This window comes from Cyprinus carpio, chromosome A1 (assembly GCF_018340385.1).
Source record: "Cyprinus carpio isolate SPL01 chromosome A1, ASM1834038v1, whole genome shotgun sequence".
In the NCBI taxonomy this organism is placed as follows: Eukaryota; Metazoa; Chordata; class Actinopteri; order Cypriniformes; family Cyprinidae; genus Cyprinus; species Cyprinus carpio.
Window position 1 is genome coordinate 38,940,183 of NC_056572.1, and position 22,384 is coordinate 38,962,566.

The following is a 22,384-nucleotide window of genomic DNA, read 5'->3' on the forward strand; positions in this document are numbered from 1 at the left end:
AAAACTGCTCTGGTTAAAATGTAACTTCCTTTGAGTAAGTCTGCAAATAAATACAATCAAGATCTGAACATTTTTATTTTAAAATTCCACAAAAGACAGATTTTAACAAAGCAAGTACAAATGTTTTCAACGAGTAACTCGCAGAGCACCATAGTATGACATTATCCAATAGTTTTAAGAATATTTAAAAAGAGCAATTCAGAGAATACAAGAAAAACACATTATTTTTTTGGTCCTCACATTTCTGAAACTTACATTTTTTATAAGCTAAATAAAGAATATTAGTGTAACCAGACTTTTTAAATACTAAACTGCAGCTCCCAGAACAGATACATAGAATACTTTGGCCTTATAAAATATATAATGCACATATCACTGAAGGCACTTTGTCCAGCCCTTTGATTCGCCTGTTAAGTGTTTCGTAGAAACACACATAGATAACATGTTTAACCAACCCAGAGAAGAAAAGAGAGAGAATGAGACCAACCAGAACCAGCAGTGTGTGTTTGGGTCTAACTTAAACACACATGATTATAAAACCAGGAAGATTTGTGTGAGCTCATCCAGAGTCCGAGTGCTACCACGAAGGAATCTGATTCTGATCCGACGAGAGGAACGATTCATCCGCTCACTGACGGACAGAGTCTCTTCGCTGCCTGCTCCTCCACCGCAAACGTGTATTTATACTGCAGAGAAACCATCTGTCATTAACATCTGCTCAACTGCACAGCGATGGACAAATAATCACCACACAGAAGGGCAGATTCAAAATAAAAGTCCTCCTGGACAATAAGAAAAACATGTCTACATCATCTCAAAATGACGTCTTACAAACTTACAATGATGATGATGTTTATAAAAGATGCAGATGACCTCACCTCGTTCTCAATGTCCTGCACTGATTTGATACGGATGTCACTCAGTGTGCTCGCAGACACCTGACACACACACACACACACACACACAACAGGAGTGTTACTGGTCACTGTGATTGAACACTTTAATTCATTTTTTTAAGATCCCTCAAGCTAAATTCTCTCATCTCACAATAAAATGATCTGTCAGGCTTTACCAAGCCATAATGACCAGATGAATGTATGTGATTTCTTACATATATCCACATGTTAATGAGTGTGGCAGTGACCTCTGACCTTTGTGTCTGACTGAGAATTAAACTTCGGGTGTAGAGAGAAAGGAACTCCATCCATTCCTAAGAACAAACATAAACGAGAGCGAGTCTTACTCATATCACGTGTGAAGATTGATTAATGCACGATGTATATGATGACGTGTGTGTGTCTCAGTTATATTAAAGGATGATGTGATTGGTTTGTCTGTTGCCGTACCTGTGATACTGTGGATGTTGCTGTGGTTACCACTGTCATTCACACCCTCCATCAGGTTGTTCGTATCAAGCTTACTGCGCCGAAAGCTGGCTTTCGGTGGGACATCAGGAGGATTGCTGTGGAAAGAGACAGTCAGTAGAGCTTAGAAACCACATAGCAATGCCCTAGCAACCACACTAAACACCCTACAGCTCCCGGTTCTGTGACCTACAGCATGACTGCACTTTAAAACCAACACTGAACCACTAAAGGTGATTTAAAGCTGTGAATCCAGTGATGGAAATCAAGAAAATGTGACATTAATCAAAGAGCAGGTACTCCAGCGTCAGACAGCTGATTTGCTTCTGTCTAATTCAGCAGTCAAATCATCCAAACACTGGAGTCTGTTTGTGACACATGAGATTCTCGTGTCATTGTCAATCCCATAACGCTGATGTTCTACATTGACGGCTGTGAGGGGGTACCTGGGTCTGAGAGGCTGCGGGGGTCCAGCTCCTTCCAGAGAGAGACGGCGCATGTCCAGACTGACACGGCGAGGCTTGGCCTGAGGCACTGGAGTGGAGAACTGGCCCTTTAAACACCACACCACGAAGCCATTTATGTCCCTGAGACACAAACACACACAATAAACACAGAGAACAGCGATCCAGAGCGTCTGATTCTAGAACCAGTGTCCAGAGCGTCTGATTCCAGAACCAGTGTCCAGAGCGTCTGATTCCAGAACCAGTGTCCAGCGAGTCTGATTCCAGAACCAGTGTCCAGCGAGTCTGATTCCAGAACCAGTGTCCAGCGAGTCTGATTCCAGAACCAGTGTCCAGAGCGTCTGATTCCAGAACCAGTGTCCAGAGCGTCTGATTCCAGAACCAGTGTCCAGAGCGTCTGATTCCAGAACCAGTGTCCAGAGCGTCTGATTCCAGAACCAGTGTCCAGCGCGTCTGATTCCAGAACCAGTGTCCAGAGCGTCTGATTCCAGAACCAGTGTCCAGAGCGTCTGATTGTAGAACCAGTGTCCAGAGCGTCTGATTCCAGAACCAGTGTCCAGAGAGTCTGATTCCAGAACCAGTGTCCAGAGACTCTTATTCTAGAACAGTATAAAGAGTGTCAGATTGGAGAACTGTTAAATAGAATGTCTGATTCCAGGACCAGTGTCCAGCGCGTCTGATCCTAGAACCAGTGTCCAGCGCGTCTGATTCCAGAACCAGAGCGTCTGATTCCAGAACCAGTGTCCAGAGCGTCTGATTCCAGAACCAGTGTCCAGAGCGTCTGATTCCAGAACCAGTGTCCAGCGCGTCTGATTCCAGAACCAGTGTCCAGCGCGTGCGAACAGAGCGTGCGATTCTAGAGCAGGCGTGTATCGTGTCTGATACGAGAACTGCTGAACAGAGCGTGCGATTCTAGAGCAGAGGTGTATCGTGTCTGATACGAGAACTGCTGAACAGAGCGTGCGATTCTAGAGCAGGCGTGTATCGTGTCTGATACGAGAACTGCTGAACAGAGCGTGTGATTCTAGAGCAGAGAGGTGTGTATCGTGTCTGATACGAGAACTGCTGAACAGAGCGTGCGATTCTAGAGCAGAGGTGTATCGTGTCTGATACGAGAACTGCTGAACAGAGCGTGCGATTCTAGAGCAGGCGTGTATCGTGTCTGATACGAGAACTGCTGAACAGAGCGTGTGATTCTAGAGCAGGCGTGTATCGTGTCTGATGTGAGAACTGCTGAACAGAGCGTGCGATTCTAGAGCAGGCGTGTATCGTGTCTGATACGAGAACCGCTGAACAGAGCGTGTGATTCTAGAGCAGGCGTGTATCGTGTCTGATACGAGAACTGCTGAACAGAGCGTGTGATTCTAGAGCAGAGGTGTATCGTGTCTGATACGAGAACCGCTGAACAGAGCGTGTGATTCTAGAGCAGGCGTGTATCGTGTCTGATACGAGAACCGCTGAACAGAGCGTGTGATTCTAGAGCAGAGGTGTATCGTGTCTGATACGAGAACCGCTGAACAGAGCGTGCGATTCTAGAGCAGAGGTGTATCGTATCTGATACGAGAACTGCTGAACAGAGCGTGCGATTCTAGAGCAGAGGTGTATCGTGTCTGATACGAGAACTGCTGAACAGAGCGTGCGATTCTAGAGCAGAGGTGTATCGTGTCTGATACGAGAACTGCTGAACAGAGCGTGCGATTCTAGAGCAGAGGTGTATCGTGTCTGATACGAGAACTGCTGAACAGAGCGTGCGATTCTAGAGCAGAGGTGTATCGTGTCTGATACGAGAACTGCTGAACAGAGCGTGTGATTCTAGAGCAGAGGTGTATCGTGTCTGATGTGAGAACTGCTGAACAGAGCGTGCGATTCTAGAGCAGAGGTGTATCGTGTCTGATACGAGAACTGCTGAACAGAGCGTGCGATTCTAGAGCAGAGGTGTATCGTGTCTGATACGAGAACTGCTGAACAGAGCGTGCGATTCTAGAGCAGGAGTGTATCGTGTCTGACACGAGAACTGCTGAACAGAGCGTGCGATTCTAGAGCAGGCGTGTATCGTGTCTGATGTGAGAACTGCTGAACAGAGCGTTCGATTCTAGAGCAGGCGTGTATCGTGTCTGATACGAGAACCGCTGAACAGAGCGTGTGATTCTAGAGCAGAGGTGTATCGTGTCTGATACGAGAACTGCTGAACAGAGCGTGTGATTCTAGAGCAGGCGTGTATCGTGTCTGATGAACCGCTGAACAGAGCGTGTGATTCTAGAGCAGGCGTGTATCGTGTCTGATGCGAGAACCGCTGAACAGTGCGTGTGTTTCTAGAGCAGGCGTGTATCGTGTCTGATGCGAGAACTGCTGAACAGAGCGTTCGATTCTAGAGCAGGCGTGTATCGTGTCTGATACGAGAACCGCTGAACAGAGCGTGCAATTCTAGAGCAGGCGTGTATCGTGTCTGATGAACCGCTGAACAGAGCGTGTGATTCTAGAGCAGAGGTGTATCGTGTCTGATACGAGAACTGCTGAACAGAGCGTGTGATTCTAGAGCAGGCGTGTATCGTGTCTGATGTGAGATCTGCTGAGACAGAGCGTGCGATTCTAGAGCAGGCGTGTATCGTGTCTGATACGAGAACCGCTGAACAGAGCGTGTGATTCTAGAGCAGAGGTGTATCGTGTCTGATACGAGAACAGTTGAACAGAGCGTGTGATTCTAGAGCAGGCGTGTATCGTGTCTGATGTGAGAACCGCTGAACAGAGCGTGTGATTCTAGAACAGGCGTGTATCGTGTCTGATGCGAGAACCGCTGAACAGAGCGTGTGATTCTAGAGCAGGCGTGTATCGTGTCTGATGCGAGAACTGTTGAACAGAGCGTTTGATTCTAGAGCAGGCGTGTATCGTGTCTGATACGAGATCCGCTGAACAGAGCGTGCAATTCTAGAGCAGGCATGTATCGTGTCTGATGAACCGCTGAACAGAGCGTGTGATTCTAGAGCAGAGGTGTATCGTGTCTGATACGAGAACCGCTGAACAGAGCGTGTGATTCTAGAGCAGAGGTGTATCGTGTCTGATACGAGAACTGCTGAACAGAGCGTGAGATTCTAGAGCAGAGGTGTATCGTGTCTGATACGAGAACTACTGAACAGAGCGTGTGATTCTATGAGCAGAGGTGTATCGTGTCTGATACGAGAACCGCTGAACAGAGCGTGTGATTCTAGAGCAGGGGTGTATCGTGTCTGATACGAGAACCGCTGAACAGAGCGTGCGATTCTAGAGCAGGCGTGTATCGTGTCTGATGATCCGCTGAACAGAGCGTGTGATTCTAGAGCAGGCGTGTATCGTGTCCGATGCGAGAACTGCTGAACAGAGCGTGTGATTCTAGAGCAGGCGTGTATCGTGTCTGATGCGAGAACAGTTGAACAGAGCGTGTGATTCTAGAGCAGGCGTGTATCGTGTCTGATACGAGAACCGCTGAACAGAGCGTGTGATTCTAGAGCAGGCATGTATCGTGTCTGATGAACCGCTGAACAGAGCGTGTGATTCTAGAGAGCAGAGGTGTATCGTGTCTGATACGAGATCCGCTGAACAGAGCGTGTGATTCTAGAGCAGGCGTGTATCGTGTCTGATACGAGATCCGCTGAACAGAGCGTGTGATTCTAGAGCAGGCGTGTATCGTGTCTGATGCGAGAACAGTTGAACAGAGCGTGTGATTCTAGAGCAGGCGTGTATCGTGTCTGATGTGAGAACCGCTGAACAGAGCGTGTGTATCTAGAGCAGGCGTGTATCGTGTCTGATGCGAGAACTGCTGAACAGAGCGTGTGTATCTAGAGCAGGCGTGTATCGTGTCTGATGCGAGAACCGCTGAACAGAGCGTGTGTATCTAGAGCAGGCGTGTATCGTGTCTGATGCGAGAACTGCTGAACAGAGCGTGTGATTCTAGAGCAGGCGTGTATCGTGTCTGATGTGAGAACTGCTGAACAGGGCGTGTGATTCTACAGCAGGCGTGTATCGTGTCTGATGTGAGAACCGCTGAACAGAGCGTGTGATTCTAGAGCAGGCGTGTATCGTGTCTGATGTGAGAACTGCTGAACAGAGCGTGTGATTCTAGAGCAGAGGTGTATCGTGTCTGATACGAGAACTGCTGAACAGAGCGTGTGATTCTAGAGCAGAGGTGTATCGTGTCTGATACGAGAACTGCTGAACAGAGCGTGCGTGTGATTCTACAGCAGGCGTGTATCGTGTCTGATGTGAGAACCGCTGAACAGAGCGTGTGATTCTAGAGCAGGCGTGTATCGTGTCTGATACGAGAACCGCTGAACAGAGCGTGTGATTCTAGAGCAGGCGTGTATCGTGTCTGATACGAGAACTGCTGAACAGAGCGTGTGATTCTAGAGCAGGCGTGTATCGTGTCTGATGCGAGAACCGCTGAACAGAGCGTGTGATTCTAGAGCAGGCGTCTCTCACCCCAGGCAGGTGTACTGCTGCACCATGCTCTTATTCTTGGCTGTCAGTTTGAGATCTAGAACAGCCGTCGTAACACTGCCCATGGGGACGATCCGCACACAGATGCGCTTCTTCTTCCCGACAGATGCCCCTGTGTAAACACACACACACACACACACACACAGTGATTACACTTCAGGAGAGACAGACAAACAGATCTGTGGAGGCTGTAAGGACCACATCTGTCAAAGAACTTTCTTACTGTGCTCCAGGAATTCTGGGATGTAGGAGTAACCATGAGGAATCGTCTCTTTATCCGTAATCACCTGCACATCCGCCACGACCATCCCAACAGACAGATCCTGCAAGAGACAGGTGGGAATGAGGGGCATGTGGAGATGAGAGACGGACATTAAAGCGTCAGCGTGTGTTACTCTTGTCTAACAACCACACATCCTTTTGTGTTTCACTGAAGAAAGAAAGGCATACAGCGTTGGAACGACATGAGGGTGAGTAACTGATGACAGAACAATCACTCAAGAGTGAGTCGACCCTCAAACGCATCTTACCTTACTGTAACACAGGAAGTATCCTGACTTGATTGCAAACCCTCGGATGAAGTTAGCAGAGGCTCCATCCTCAGTCTGACCGATCTAAACACACACACACACACACACACACACACACACACACACACACACACACACACAGTTAACGGCATCATCTGAACCCCAGAGACAGGTGCTGATCTGATCATGTGACCGCAGGTGTGGGTGGTTGTCATGGTTACCAGGGTGAAGTGGCCAGGGCAGGCGCTGCTGTTAGACACCCAGGCCACTGCAGTGATGGGCCTGCAGGAGGCGCTAGACGACTCGAACACAGACATCTACAGACAGACAGATCAGGAGGAATCAATACTGATCATCTACACACCTCAGCACACGGTCACAGCAACATGAGCAGATATAAAACACAACTAGACAGATGGATCTAGATGATAGACAGTCCCTATGTTATTCATTAGTTTCAAACACACGCTATAATCAGCCTTAACACCAGCTTTTACACGTTAACCTGCTTATAAACCGCTTTAATAAACACATGAGGCTGGATTCAGTACTTACAAGCTGTTGGTTATTAAGTTTTTTCTCGATTCCAAACAGAGCAGCTGAACTGAGCTCACTCCCGCGGTCAGAAAACAGGAAGCAGCGAAAGACTGCGACTCCCGTGATGCACTGCGGCGACGTCAGAGCGGACCGCGCATGCTCAGTGCGGGAGGGGGCTGTTCAGAACCAGGGCTCCTCAGCAAACTTGAGATAACTTAAAATGATTAAAATCAATTAAAACAAATCAAGCTCTGACATAAGCTGAAACAAGTAAAAAACAAGATATTCCTTATTTTAATTAACCCCTTCACGCCACTTTTTTTCTTTTAAGATTACAGTGTGATTTCTAGACTTACAAAAGTCATGTAAATTCATAATATTCAATAAATCCATGGGTATTTTAACACACTTTATCAATCTATATTTATGCAAAGTTCTAATATATTTTATCTTAATTGTGAATTATTTTTATTTTATTTTTATTTATTTATTTTATTTTTTATTTGTCAAATACTTCTCTTTAATAGTTATCCAGTAAGTCATGAAGCTTTCAGATGCTGTGGACAATAAACATATTAAATGAGTGTGTGAATGAATGAATAAATCTCTGAACTCATCACTGTCATCTACAAACACAAGAAACAGTTACAATCACAAAAACAAAAACATAAAAGAACGTTACTTTAAAACAAATAAACTTTAAATTGAATTAAATACAATATATACAAAACTATTTTATTTCAGCTTGTTGGCAAAGCAGCATTTCTCATTTTCATCCTGTTTAACTTGACATACTAAAATAACTAAAACTGAAAAATTCATTAAAAAATATAATGACATAATATAAACAAAATATGTAATAAATGACAAAAACACACAACATGACTCAAACGTTTGAAAATGGAAAATACAAAAATAACATCCAATTCAAAATGTAAAAAAATACAATAATAACTAATTCATTATAAAATAACACTGAACAGCAAATAAATGTATAAATGACAGGTAAAAATGATTTATAATAAATATAATAATGACATAAAATATAATAAGAAGAATAATATTTAGAGAAAAAGCTCTTAATATGCTAGATTCATATTGGTGGATTTTTGCTTCACAATTTGTCAATTTCTTTTCGTCAGTTACCGTAATAATTCTCTGTACCAGTACTGTACAAAATAATTATAACAGCTGACACACTTAGCTTATTTATTTATTACTTGTGAGATTTTAATGACATGAGCATACAGAAGTGCGATTCACAACAGTAGATTTATCGATTGATTTACAAAAGACCATTAAGAAACTGAATATTTCCATACAGGAATATGCATATTTCCACATGCTTCTTCTAGCAGAGAAAAAGAGAGGAGTGATGAGAGTGAGCAGGGTTTCTCCAGCTGTGTGGTTGCTGCAGGTTCAGCTGAGGAGGGCTCATCTCGCCGGCGCTGTGTTCCCTGAGGTCACAGGACTACAGGAAGCTGGTGCTGAATCCGGCCTGGACACCAGATCATAGTGCTCCAGCACATTACTGAGGTACCTGTACCTGTCACACACACACAGACACACACACACGCACACGCACACACACACACACACACACAGACACACACACACACAGACACACACACACAGGCACACACACACACACACACACACACACACACACAGACACACTCACTCACACACACGCACTCACTCACACTGACACACGCACACGCACACACACACACACACACACACACACACACACACACTCACTCACTCACTCACACACAGAGACACAGAGACAGACACACACACACACACAGAGAGACAGAGACAGACAGACACACACACACACACACACACACACACACACACTGTAGGATTTGTGGGGGATCATATAGGTGTGAGGTTTTCTGACCAATCCCCCGCTGGACCAATTACTTAAATCCAGTTTTAAAAATTTAAGAGTTTCAGATGAAAGGTGAGCTTTTTGTTTTTCATTTTTAAAGGTATTAATCTTTGTGGTTTAAGTTGCTATATGCTTTGTTTGTTTAAAGGGTGTAAAAGGATGCGGTTGCATTTTCCAATACACTTTGGAGATGAAACCGCTACCGAGCTGTGTTGATTTTGCTGTGCATGCAGGTGTGATTTCTGTGGTTAAAACAGAGCATAACTGTAACTTTGCATAAGAGGTGTTATAGATATTTTTATGTTAGCATTTATGTGTGTTGCTGACCACCCCTGCTATTCTTCCATTTGAACTTTTGACACTCTGTATTAGATGTGATAAAGGTCATGTACTCTGTTTGTGTATGAATACATGTGATTACCAAATAAGGGAGAATGCAGGGAAGAAATGCAAATGATATGCAAGGCTATAAAAGGTAGAGAAAAGCTGGGTGCGTGGCCGCATTTCGATGGTGCAGACCTACTCGCTGTTATTTTCATTTTTTATTACTTATGAGTTCTTGTCTATTAATAAAGCAAAGCCATGATAAATGGTGATGCGAAAAACTTTATTAAGAGAAGAGTCTCTGATTACTTTATTTATGAGTAACATATTATTCTGAACTGAACGTTCCTAAGAGGTTCAAGCAGCCCGAACTCAACTGAGCTGTTGTGGTGTCCGGGGAGGATTCCACGTCTTCTCGTCACAGATCCAGATCTCAAAAGGTAAGGGCAAATTATTTGCAACTGTTGATGAGAGTAAGGAATGTGCATTAGACATTTTAAGGATCTTCCTTGGGATAAAAATACAACAACATACGCACACACACACACACACACACACACACACACACACACACACAGACACACACACACAGAGAAGCACACACACACAAACACACACGCGCTCACACACACGCGCTCACACACACACTCACACACACACACACAGACACACACACACAGAGAAGCACACACACACAAACACACACGCGCTCACACACACGCGCTCACACACACACGCTCACACACACACGCTCACACACACACACACACACACAAACACACACACGCTCACACACACACACACACATTGGGGTCAGTAAGTTTTTTTATGTTTTTGAAGAAAAGCTCTTCTGCTCACAAAGGCTGCACTTAATTGATAAAAACACTGTTCTAATATGATGATTTGCTGCTCAAGAAACATTTCTGATTATTATCAATGTTGAAAACAGTTGTTCTGCACAATATATTTGTGGAAACTGTGATGCATTTTATTTTTTAGGATTCACAGATGAATAGAAAGTTCAAAAGAACAGCATTTATTTGAAACAGAAATCTTTGTAACATTATAAATGTCTTTACTGACACTTTTAATCAATTTAATTCAGCCTTGATGAATAAAAGTATTCATTTCTTTTAATTAATTAAAAATGTATAAATGTTTTCCCTAATGACCCCAAACTGTACAAGTATCAGCATATGAAAACAGCAGAAGTCTTTGGGATGTCTCCATTTACAGTAAGTGTGTGTGTGTTTGCACATACCTGGGAAGATCTGAATGGTTGGAACACTAACTTGGATTTTCTTCTCAATCTTAAAAGCGAGATCTGCCTCCTCTGAGCCCCGCCTACTCCGCCTCCAAAGACATGCCCTCAATAGAATCTAATAGGTCCAGAATCTTCAGCACATCGATGTGATTGGCTGCTGGAGACACTGTCAGTCACGTTAACGTGTCGTGGACAGACCTCACATCTGTCTCAGCTCACACCGCTGACTGACAGCAGGTGAAAGTCGATCACGATTGTGAAAGTGTGTGTGTGTGTGTGTCTTTAACACATGAGAAACACACACACGTCTCTCAGCAGAACTCATTTGGAAAGATTTTTACAACAACCTACAGATCAAGGATATAACAGCAGCTGCAAGGGAGTGTGTGTGTGTGTGTGTGTGTGTGTGTGTGTGTGTGTGTGTGTGTGTGTGTGTGTGTGTGTCTGGGAGCCAGATGTGAATGACGACACGAGGGTGAATTAAGAAACCTTACCTAGTGAAAGTGACTTGAGTGAAATAAAGTGAACAATGTGAAATTGAAATGAAAAGTGTTAATTATCTGTTCTTGCTGCATCATATTTGTTTGAGAATTTTAATTTTTTATTTATTTACACACGAGTCTCTGTGCTAAACTGAGTCACCAATACCTTTTGTATGTTTAGTTGTCTCATTTACTTTGATGATGAAGAGGCTGCAATGTAAAGTTTGCCATTCTAGAACTGATGATGGTGTGCATACTTCCGTCCGATCGCCACCAGAGGTCACTGTTGCACGTCACCGCAGACTACCACCAGTCAACGCTGAGTATTGTTAGTGTGTATCACTGCTATAGTTGATAGCTACCCTGTGGAGCCTGCGTTAGTTCCTAGCCCTTTCTTAGGCCTCGTTTACACTGCAGGTCTTGATGCCCAATTCTGATTTGTTGCCTATATCCGATTTTTTTGGCTGTCCGTTTACACATTCGTTCAATTGTGACCCACATCCGATTCATGTGTTTACACTTGCCATACCACCTGAAACATTGCGCATGCGATGACCTTCAAAAGGATTTACGATTTGTTGGAATTGGACAAAAACCGACTGAGCCACACCCGTTTGAAGTTGATATGTGAAGTAATTACATTTCTTTTTAATTACTATATTTATAATCATAATACAGCTTTTTTTATAATTTTATCTTTGCTATTATAAATAAGAACAGATGCAAAAAAACAAAACAAACAAACAAACAAAAAATAACAGTAGAACAAATAGCCTAGAAAGAAACAAATAATGCATTACCTTTATCATTTTATATCTTAACTAAAGCATTCATGTACGGAAAACTAATAATCAAATGTAAAAATAACTTAACTGTGTTCACTACAAATAAATTATTAAAATACAAAAGCAGTTCAGTGAAGTGCAGCAAGTGATTCCCTCTTTTCTTTTATTGTTAGATTAACATTATGATAATAATACAGACGTCCTATACTGTAATGCGCGGATCTAATTTAATGTTACACATCAGATGTTTCCCCCAACAGTTCCCCAAGCGTTCACTTAAGACAGAACAGATGATGTTTGCGTGAATTCTGAAATACTGTAATTCTGTATGTGTGTGTATTTATCGGGATCGCGCACCGTCAGAAGCGCCGTTATATGCACGCACTTCGGATGACAGTCAGCGCGAGCGGAGAAAAGGTAGCTAACGTTAATCCTCTCAGAAAATGTACAAATAAAGACGATTTTAGATGTAGACTTGGAGCATTTTTCACTTTTTTTGCCTGTAGCTCAAAATAGCCCCTGCGAATTGGCTATTTTGGCTTTAGATAAACTTTAGAAGTGCGTTTGGCTTTAGATAAAAATACTAGAGGATATAGCGCTGAAAGATAATTACCATAAACGACCCTGAGCGCTTGTTATGTGATTGCTCCACTGTTCTGACGTACTGCTTGTAAAAATTGTTTGCTTTTATAGCTCTTCACCATATAGAACTATTTACCGGCTCCGGGTACTGACCCACCAAAGACTGTCCGATTAGAGACGAAACGAAGATGCACTTGTTTTTTATAAGACTAACCCATTTATTGTCACCTCTCAACAGACTGTTTGGTCGTGGCTGTGGTTTTTCTACAAAATGAAACAGTGACATAAACATGAATATACATAATATACATGATAATAGTAAAAAATATTATAACAAACTGGCTATAACAGCACAATAGATAAAGCTTAGTAATTAAACATGAACATTATTAGCCAAAGACATGTAGAATACAAGGCAGGCTGTAATTCGCATCTTATAATCAGTGCACAGCTGTAACTTGACACCTTATTAGAGCCGTGCCGCTTGTGAAGCGCCACTCTGTATGAGCTACGAGAGCGCATGCGCTTAGAAAGTTATGTTTATAACAGTATACCCGTTAGATATAAAGAAATGCAGCGAACCCTGTTTCAAATGGGATCTTAACTCGTACTAATAACAACAAATGTTACTCTAGCACTCACTAGATATGTATATAAGCATATAAACAACAGGGTTACAATGTTCACAATGTTACACGCTGATTATAAATGCACGCATACACATATAGATATCGTCACCTCACGGACGTAATAACTTGTATACAAAGGTGAATAAGTCTCTCATCGACTATATAATTAGTGATTCAAACTTACTTTTGCATTCACGCACAACACTTTGTCCAAAAGGCGATCTTTAAACAGTCCAAAAACAATGATGTTGCATAAACTTAAGTGTCCGACCCCGTATCCCACTGCACTGAACTTCAGTCTCTGTCAGGGCGGGGGGTCATGTGGTCAAGGTTTCTGGACGCTGATTGGCTCAGGTGAAGTGGTCTGTGTATGTATGTGTCTCAACATGTAGAAGGAGAGATTTAAGATAGAGGTTAGAATAATAAAAAACCCATAGCCTTTTTTACAGCCGCCCCCAGATTTCCATAAGGAAATATGTACTTATACAAAAAGGCTTATTTTATTGGTTGAATTTACAATTACTTCAATCAGGAATAGCAGGTAATTGTATAAGGCGTGCGACTGGTCTAGTGTAAGCCTTTTCTCCCACTTGAACTTTGGCTGTCCTCACTCTGGTGTCAGCTCCAGGGTATACTTCCGACACCTTCCCCACAGGCCAGAGAGCTCTGGGTAGCTGCGGGTCAATAATCAGCACCGTAGTGCCAACCTGGATGTCTGGAGTATTCTTGTGCCATTTTTGTTTTTTTTGACGACCTTGAAGACCAGGGAGGTAGAATTTGATATAATGTCTCCAAAATTGGTCCGCAAGGATTTGGCTGTGGCGCCATCGACGCCGACTGATCAGTTCCGACTGCGGGTATACTGTCAGGGGGAGTGATGCATCCGGCCGCCCCATTAGGAGACAATTTGGGGTAATAGGGTCAGGATCGGAAGCATTACTTGATGTATATCCCAGTGGTTTGGAGTTCAAAATTCCCTCAATTTCTACCAGCACGGTGTGAAGGACCTCGAAGGTTACTGATTGAGTTCCTAGAGTGACCATCAGTGCATTTTTCAAAGAGCGAAATTCTCGCTCCCAACAGCCTCCAAAGTGTGGTGAATTAGGTGGATTGAATTGGAATTCGATTTGCTGTTTGGGCAATTGTCTCTGCAGATCTGGGCCAAGAGCTGTAAAAGCTTCCCTTAGCTCTCTCTCACCTCATCTGAAGTTCGTGCCTTGGTCTGACAAAAGTTCATGGGGTTTTCCTCGTCTAGCCATGAACCGCCTGAGGGCCATAAGGAAGGAGTCAGTTTCCAGACTTTTGAGGATGTCGATGTATACTGCTCTGTTGGTGAGGCATTTGAATATTATTCCCCATTTCTTCTCACTGCGCCGACCCGTTCTGATAGTATAAGGACCGAAGCAGTCCACGCTAGTGGAGTAAAAGGCGGGCTTAAAAAGACGCAGTCTGGCTGGGGGAAGGTCTGCCATCTTAGGTACCTCTGGTTTTTTCCTCCATTTCTGACACTGCACACACTCTCGTTGCAAACGCTTGATGGCCTCTCTTCCTCGCAGAACCCAGTATTTACGGCGGAGTTCAGCGAACACTCTCTCAGGACCTGAATGACAAAGTTTAGAATCGCAACTTTAGATGATAAGTTTCGTGATGGGTGCCTTTGGATCCAGTACAATGGGGTGCATGTTGTCGGGCTCCAGGTAGGGACTATGTCGTAAACGTCCGCCGACTCTGATTAATTGGGATTCTCCATCGAGTTCTGGGGCGAGTGCTCTTAGTCGGCTATTGCACGCAAGTGGTTTACCATTCCTCAGTTGCTCTAAGTCTGATGGGAAACATTCCTTCTGTGCTTGCTGCAAAACACTAATCTCAGCTTTTCTGTAGTCACTAGCTGTGAGATTACTATCGGTAGACCCTTGAAGAGCTGTGGACTCGATTAGCTCCTCGAGAGTCTTGAACTGACTGAAATCAGAATATGTGAAGCATACTAGAGAGCAGGTACCAACCTTACGAAGTTCATTACTGTCTAGTTCCTTTGAACTGGGGCATTCAGGCCAAAGATTGGGTGAATCTTTCAGAAAGAGTGGTCCTCGGTAGCAGTGACTTTCCGAGCCGAGCTCACAAAGACTCCTTCCCCGAGTGATGTCATCAGCTGGATTGCTTGTGGAGGGTACATATCGCCAGCTATTTTTCTCTGTGAGATCCTGGATCTCTGCGACTCGAGTCCCCACAAATACTTTGAACCGGCATGAGTCAGATTGTAACCATGTTAGGACAGTGGTTGAGTCTGTCCACAAGATTGTTTGGCGTATGGGTAGATTCAACTCGGTTTGGAGTACTTTGGCAAGTTGAGCTCCAGTCAGTGCAGCGCATAATTCCAGTCGGGGAATAGATTGTTGTTTTCTTGGTGCTACACGGGATCTGGCTGTTAGGAAAGCCACCTCCGTTTGCCCATGTTGGTCCTCTGTTCGAAGATATGCTACGGAGCCATACGCACGTTCGGAGGCATCACAGAAAACATGAATGTCGCTCGTTGCTGTGTCTTTGATGGGGCTACAGTAACACCGAGGAAGAACGATATTTTGTAGGGCTGGTAGCTCCTCCTCCCACTTAGTCCAAGTTTGTAACAGATCTGCAGGCAAGTGTGGATCATCCCAGTCCCGTTTTTTATCCCACAGGTGTTGTACAATGATCTTGGCGCGAGTGGTATACGGGATGAGGTAACCTAACGGGTCATACTGGCTGGCCAGCACTCTATATATGTTGCGCATGGTGGTCTCACAACTGTCCTTAACACGGTATTTGTAGGAGATTGTGTCAGACCGATGGTTCCAGAGGAGCCCCAATGTCGATTCATGGATGTCCGTTCGGCCTTGCGAAATCCAGAGTTCTGCACTGTCTGATATGGAATTGTGGGGCAGGTGACTTATCGTTGAAGGGGCATTGCTGGACCACTGCCTCAACTCAAAGCCTCCATCTGCCAGCAGGTTCCTGATTCTGTCCACAAAGCATTTTGCCTCTTCTGCTGAAGTGTAGCTTTGTAAGCAGTTGTCTACATAAAAGGATTTCAGCACAGAATTACGGACATCATCTCCGGGCTGGCTATGATCAAGGGCATGTTTTTGGAGTGCAAAGACAGCGCAGCAGGGGCTACAGGTGGTGCCGAAAGGGAGGACCTGCCATTCGTACACACTGGGTAGTTCCTGTGTGTTAAGATCTCTCCAGAGAAAGCGCAAGAGTGGTTTGTCTTCTGGGAGCAGTCTAACTTGGTGAAACATCCCCTTGATGTCGCTGCTGACTGCCACCGAATGTTCCCTGAATCGGAGTAACACAGCAAGTAGGGATGGCCCCAACACTGGTCCTGGGAGTAGAAGCTCATTCAGGTTTTGTCCATGATACTGGAACGAGCAGTTGAAAACTATCCTGTTTTTCCCATTGTGTTGCACCATGTGATGTGGGATGTACCAGGAGCCAGATGTGTCTGTCACAGCATCTTGAGGTAAATTGTTAACATATCCTGCTTGTACCAGTTTTGCAATCTCTGTTGTATAAGCGGCTGCTTGCTGTGGATTTCTGGCCAGTCTCCTTTCAGTGGCCCTCAGCTGCGATAAGACGGCTTCTTTAGGTGCTTTTAGTTCAGGCATGTTCTTGACACGCAGGAGAGGGGTTGCATATCGTTTGACACCCTCCACTTCAACTCTTATTGTCTTCCTTTCCAGAAGTTTCACCGCTTCTTGGTCCTGCTTGGATCTGATGCACATCTTTTCGTTACGCCAGGGTAGTAAGTCCATCTGCCATAATTTCTCTACTTGCTTGTAGAGATCAGCTTCCGGGAACGAGACTGAAGTGAAGAGACAGTGTTGTTCAGTAATGTCCTTCCGTAAGTGTTGGATTGGACCCTGTAATGTCCAGCCAAGACGTGTCTTTATGGCAGCTGGTCCCCCTGGAGGCCCTAGCCTAACTGGTTCCACAGGAGTGATTAGATGGGGATAATCCGACCCAATGAGCAATACAGGACAGACCGCTTCAAAGTCATGCAGTGGAAGTCCTTTAAGGTGCTGATATCTCTCCCTCAGAGTGTTCACTGGGTGTGAATGTTCTGCTAAGCTTAGCTGTTGAGCAGTGAAAGCACCTTTGATGTGATACCTTTTAGTCGGCTGAGCAATTGGTGAGATCACAAATGAGACTGCTGTTCCTCTGAGAACTTGTAGCTCCTGCCTGATTGTTCTGAGTGGGAGATCTTCAGGCTGACCTCTGAGCCCCAACTGCTGAGCTGCACTATGGAGGAGGATAGTTCTCTCTGATCCATCATCCTGGATTGCATATGCATTTAACCTTCTCTTGCCATTTCTGAGAATCACTTTGCTGATTTTAAGTAGAACCTTCCTGCTGGTAGGCGGTTTATGAATCAGGAGAATCTCATTCATGGTATTGAATAGACAGCTGTTGGTATCAACAGTTTCATCCTGAACAAGCCTTGGATTTTCTGGCTTCCCAGCACTGATGTCATGCAGAGCCATAAGGTGTCGACTGCTGCACTGTCTGCAGCGCATCTTCAGGTTACATTCTGCAGACTTATGAGTTCTGCCACAACGCCAGCATCTATTGTTGTCTTTGACCCAGCCTCGTTTTTGATCCTTAGTAAGCTGTTTGAAGTTGCTGCAGTTATTGAGGGAGTGCTTACTGTTGTCACAGTAGGGGCAGTAGGGTCTCAGAGAACTCCTAGATGGTGGAGTAGATGGTGTAGACTCAGGAATCGCCTTCTCAGTACCCAGAAAAATTTTGGTGCTTTTAGTGGCTGGCTTAGGGTCTCTGAAAGTCTCTTTTGTTCGTGTCGAGGGCCCTTTGCGCTGATTGCTTACAAACCTTGTAGTGTCCTCTTGAACTTCAATTTCAAACTCCAGCCATTCTGCAAGATCCAGAAGAGTAGGGATGGGTACACGATGTGGATGCGCAAACCTCCGAAACCCTGATCTCAGGTCGTGGGGAAGCTTCCCCATCAGCCGAGACACATGAGAACCACACTGTAACTCGAAAGTGCCCTTCCTGCCTAATTGCTCCAGCATGCCCACCAGGGAACGGACTTTAAGAGCAAAAAGACGAAAAGCCTTCTGATCTCCACTAGCTATACTTGGGCCATCCATTAACTCTGCAATGCGCTGGAGAGCCAGTTGATGTGGCTGGCCATACTGTTGGTCTAAAGCAGCCATTGTCCTTGTGTAAGGATGTTGAGAATGGCAGTATGAGTCAGCGATTAGCAAAGCCTCCTCTAACTTCAGATGGTCCGTCAGTATCTGAAATTTGAACCTTTCCGTCGCATTAGCTGGGAGGACATTCTCCAGAGCAATTTTCAGCCTTGAGAACTCTCTTGGGTTGGGGTGTATGAAGTCAGGGATCGTAGGAGTTGGACCTCGATACATCAATTCTTGCTCAGGCGGAGGTGATGGAGTAAGTGACCGGCATAGTATTTGTGGATGCCTGGCAGTGTCTTGAGAGTCCCTATATGGCGAATTGGAAGGGTCCTGTCTATGGGAATAGTGCACGTCAGATCTCTGACCCGTTTGTGGCATATAATGGTAGGAGGAGCTCAGTTTGGTAAGGGGGGTGGATACTGGATTTGGGCTTCGAAACTTGTTCTCAGTCTGATGCTCCATTTGTAGTCTGTGGCGTTGAGCTGGTATAGGTTTGCTACTCATTTCCACAGAACGTGCCTGTGGCTGGACACGTGGTGCAGGTATAGGACGACTGGAGCTATGCTGCCTTGGAGGGGCAACAGGTGAAGGTGGCTGATTTCCTGGACATTGTTGATCCATCTGAATTTGTAGCTGCTTCATCTGTTGCTTGAGCTGAGAAAGCTCCTTTACGTATTGGTCATTTGCGTTCTGGAATGTGTTTCTTTCCTGCTGTATTATTTGCAGGGCTATGCGGAGATCCTTATTCTCTCTCCTTATGATGTCTGATGCAGATTCATGCTCGTCGCCAGACCACTGTAGCGGATTGTCTACTTCATAACCTGGTAACAATGGAGTAAAGCGAGTTGCGCCTTCCTCTGCTTCGTCGCCTCCAGCCAGTCTGGTTGAATGGATGAGTGGTGACATGGGTTGTGTAACAGGCTTAGGGAGGGTGAATCCAGTGAGATCATACTCATCATAACGTGCGGGAAGGACTGTCTGTCTCCTGACGCGCACAATTGGCTCATCCTCTGAATGTTGTGACATCTTCTATCTCTCTGGCAAGTCCAGGATCCGGCTCGAAGGACCATGTAAAAATTGTTTGCTTTTATAGCTCTTCACCATATAGAACTATTTACCGGCTTCGGGTACTGACCCACCAAAGACTGTCCGATTAGAGACGAAACGAAGATGCACTTGTTTTTTATAAGACTAACCCCATTTATTGTCACCACTCAACAGACTGTTTGGTCGTGGCTGTGGTTTTTCTACAAAATGAAACAGTGACATAAACATGAATATACATAATATACATGATAATAGTAAAAAAATATTATAACAAACTGTCTATAACAGCACAATAGATAAAGCTTAGTAATTAAACATGAACATTATTAGCCAAAGACATGTAGAATACAAGGCAGGCTGTAATTCGCATCTTATAATCAGTGCACAGCTGTAACTTGACACCTTATTAGAGCCGTGCCGCTTGTGAAGCGCCGCTCTGTATGAGCTACGAGAGCGCATGCGCTTAGAAAGTTATGTTTATAACAGTATACCCGTTAGATATAAAAAAATGCAGCGAACCCTGTTTCAAATGGGATCTTAACTCGTACTAATAACAACAAATGTTACTCTAGCACTCACTAGATATGTATATAAGCATATAAACAACAGGGTTGACAATGTTCACAATGTTACACGCTGATTATAAATGCACGCATACACATATAGATATCGTCACCTCACGGACGTAATAACTTGTATACAAAGGTGAATAAGTCTCTCATCGACTATATAATTAGTGATTCAAACTTACTTTTGCATTCACGCACAACACTTTGTCCAAAAGGCGATCTTTAAACAGTCCAAAAACAATGATGTTGCAGAAACTTAAGCGTCTGACCCCGTATCCCACTGCACTGAACTTCAGTCTCTGTCAGGGCGGGGGGTCATGTGGTCAAGGTTTCTGGACGCTGATTGGCTCAGGTGAAGTGGTCTGTGTATGTATGTGTCTCAACATGTAGAAGGAGAGATTTAAGATAGAGGTTAGAATAATAAAAACCCATAGCCTTTTTTACACTGCTCACTTAAGATAGTGCTGCTGTTACGGCTCGCGGTCCGGATGGATGCTGGGGTGCAGATGCGTCCGCCATTTGAATATCAGTTAATAATTAATTTAGTAATTTGTTGCATTTATATAGCGGTTTTCTAGACACTCAGAGCGCTTTACAAAGTGTGTGTGTGGGGGGGAAGGCTTGAGTTGCTTTTTTAATTTTCACGAGTCCTTTTCCTCGAGTTGAGTCAAGCCTGGAGTCACTTCAGGTCGAGTCTGAAGTCTATAAAAATGCGACTGGAGTCCGAGACTCTAACTTAGTGCCCATCACTGCAATCTAGAACTAGTGGACCAATGATGACACTTAAGCCCGCCCTGATTTACATGGAACTCTAACTGCAATATTTGGAGAACGTGGAAACAAGAGCGAAGGGAAAAACAGCATTTGCATACAAAAAAATTAAAATATGTGCAGAAAATGTCTGAGAGCACAAAAAACAGGAATACAACCAAGAAAACATGATTTTGTGCGCAATTCGGATAAATTTGCATTAATATTTTAGTTTTGTGCAATAGAATTTTAAATGTGTTTAAATTCTTATTTTTTTAATGCGTTGTTCAATTTTTGATTTACACTTATTTTGTTTTTGACCCGTGACCATTGTTTGCTATTCTGAAAACTTTGCTTTCATTTTTACATTTTGTGCAATATAATTTTACTTGCGTTCTTAAATTTTGGGTTTACGCTTTTTTTTTCGTGACTGCAATACATTTGGCTTGAATCTGATCCCATATCACTTTCTCTGTTCTGTGAACTTCACTGTGTGAAGCATAACTTACAATGGTTTATTATATTGTAATGACGTTAAATACAAATTCAGTGGTAGGCTTATTAAAAATTATTTTATAACATGACAAACGTACTTGCCTAAAAAAAGATGGGTTTGTGATTATTAGTGTACACATTAGGCTTCTGGAGTCGGTTCGCCCTCGTTATGTGTCTGAGTGAGACAGCACTTCCTGACCAGGTTAACTGACCCACACGCTGACACGATATGCGATGACGCGCGGTAAAGTCCTGCTTGCGCATTCCGGATTTGTTTGTTTTGTTTTGTTTTTGTTCTTGAGCGGGCACACCATGCCGCCCTGGGCACTTGCCCTTGTTGACCATATCCGCCACTGATGACAAACTCACTGCTGACGATAGAAGATCAGATTGAGTAGAGATACAATCAATCCCTCAGATACGCGTGGGATCATATGATGACTAATGACAGAGACACGTACGTGTGTGTGTGTGTGTGTGTGTGTGTGTGTGTGCTGAGCTGGCATCTATCCCTGCTTAGCCTAAGCTAGTTTAATTATGTTTTGTTATTGGCATCATACCATGAAGAACATCTTACGGCCATGGAACCATTCCACTACACAAAGTTTTTTTGTATTTTATTTATTTTATTTTTTTTTTACAGTGGAAAAAAGATCCTTTAGATAATTAAAATCTTCTTCACGGTAAGATTGAATGATTCTTGGTCACTGAAAGGTTCTTTATTGAAACAGAAATGGCTCTTCTATGGCATCACTGTGAAAATCCAATTATGGGAACTTTATTTTTAAGAGTGTGAATGTAAAAGGGAACCTAGTTTCACAGATTTGGACGGAGCTATAGGGAGGGGCTAGCAGGTGCTTCAGCACCCCCAAAAAAGACAAAAGCACCCCCACAATTTTTTTTCCCCCTGGAATCAATTATATACATGCTGTAGCCTATTGTATTTAATAAATAAGCTGATAATAAAAATAAACAAAAATGGATTAAACAAACAAAAAAAAAAATG

General features: G+C 43.8%; 1 protein-coding gene across 1 annotated transcript; it reads right to left on the reverse strand.

Annotated features, from left to right (window-relative positions):
* Positions 1–56: 56 nt before the first annotated feature.
* Positions 57–7,545, reverse strand: LOC109084361 (multivesicular body subunit 12A-like). Its single transcript, XM_042765807.1, has 10 exons — positions 7,384–7,545; positions 7,050–7,145; positions 6,829–6,912; positions 6,522–6,621; positions 6,281–6,410; positions 1,811–1,951; positions 1,347–1,462; positions 1,152–1,210; positions 879–938; positions 57–686 (listed from the first exon to the last, which is right to left on the reverse strand). The coding sequence occupies exons 2-10, from the start codon at positions 7,143–7,145 to the stop codon at positions 621–623; spliced, it is 852 nt and encodes a 283-aa protein (XP_042621741.1). The 5' UTR covers positions 7,384–7,545; the 3' UTR covers positions 57–620.
* Positions 7,546–22,384: the final 14,839 nt, after the last annotated feature.

What these genes read in the sequence shown, in the direction of transcription:
- LOC109084361 (XM_042765807.1), bottom strand. Translation starts at nt 7,145, where the DNA reads ATGTCTGTGTTCGAGTCGTCTAGCGCCTCCTGCAGGCCCATCACTGCA. An exon ending in CAGCAGTACACCTGCCTGGG is followed by an intron (nt 1,952 to 6,280) that starts GTGAGAGACGCC and finishes TTTGTGTCTCAG; the next exon opens with GGACATAAATGGCTTCGTGG. An exon ending in CCGCAGCCTCTCAGACCCAG is followed by an intron (nt 1,463 to 1,810) that starts GTACCCCCTCAC and finishes CTCTTTCCACAG; the next exon opens with CAATCCTCCTGATGTCCCAC.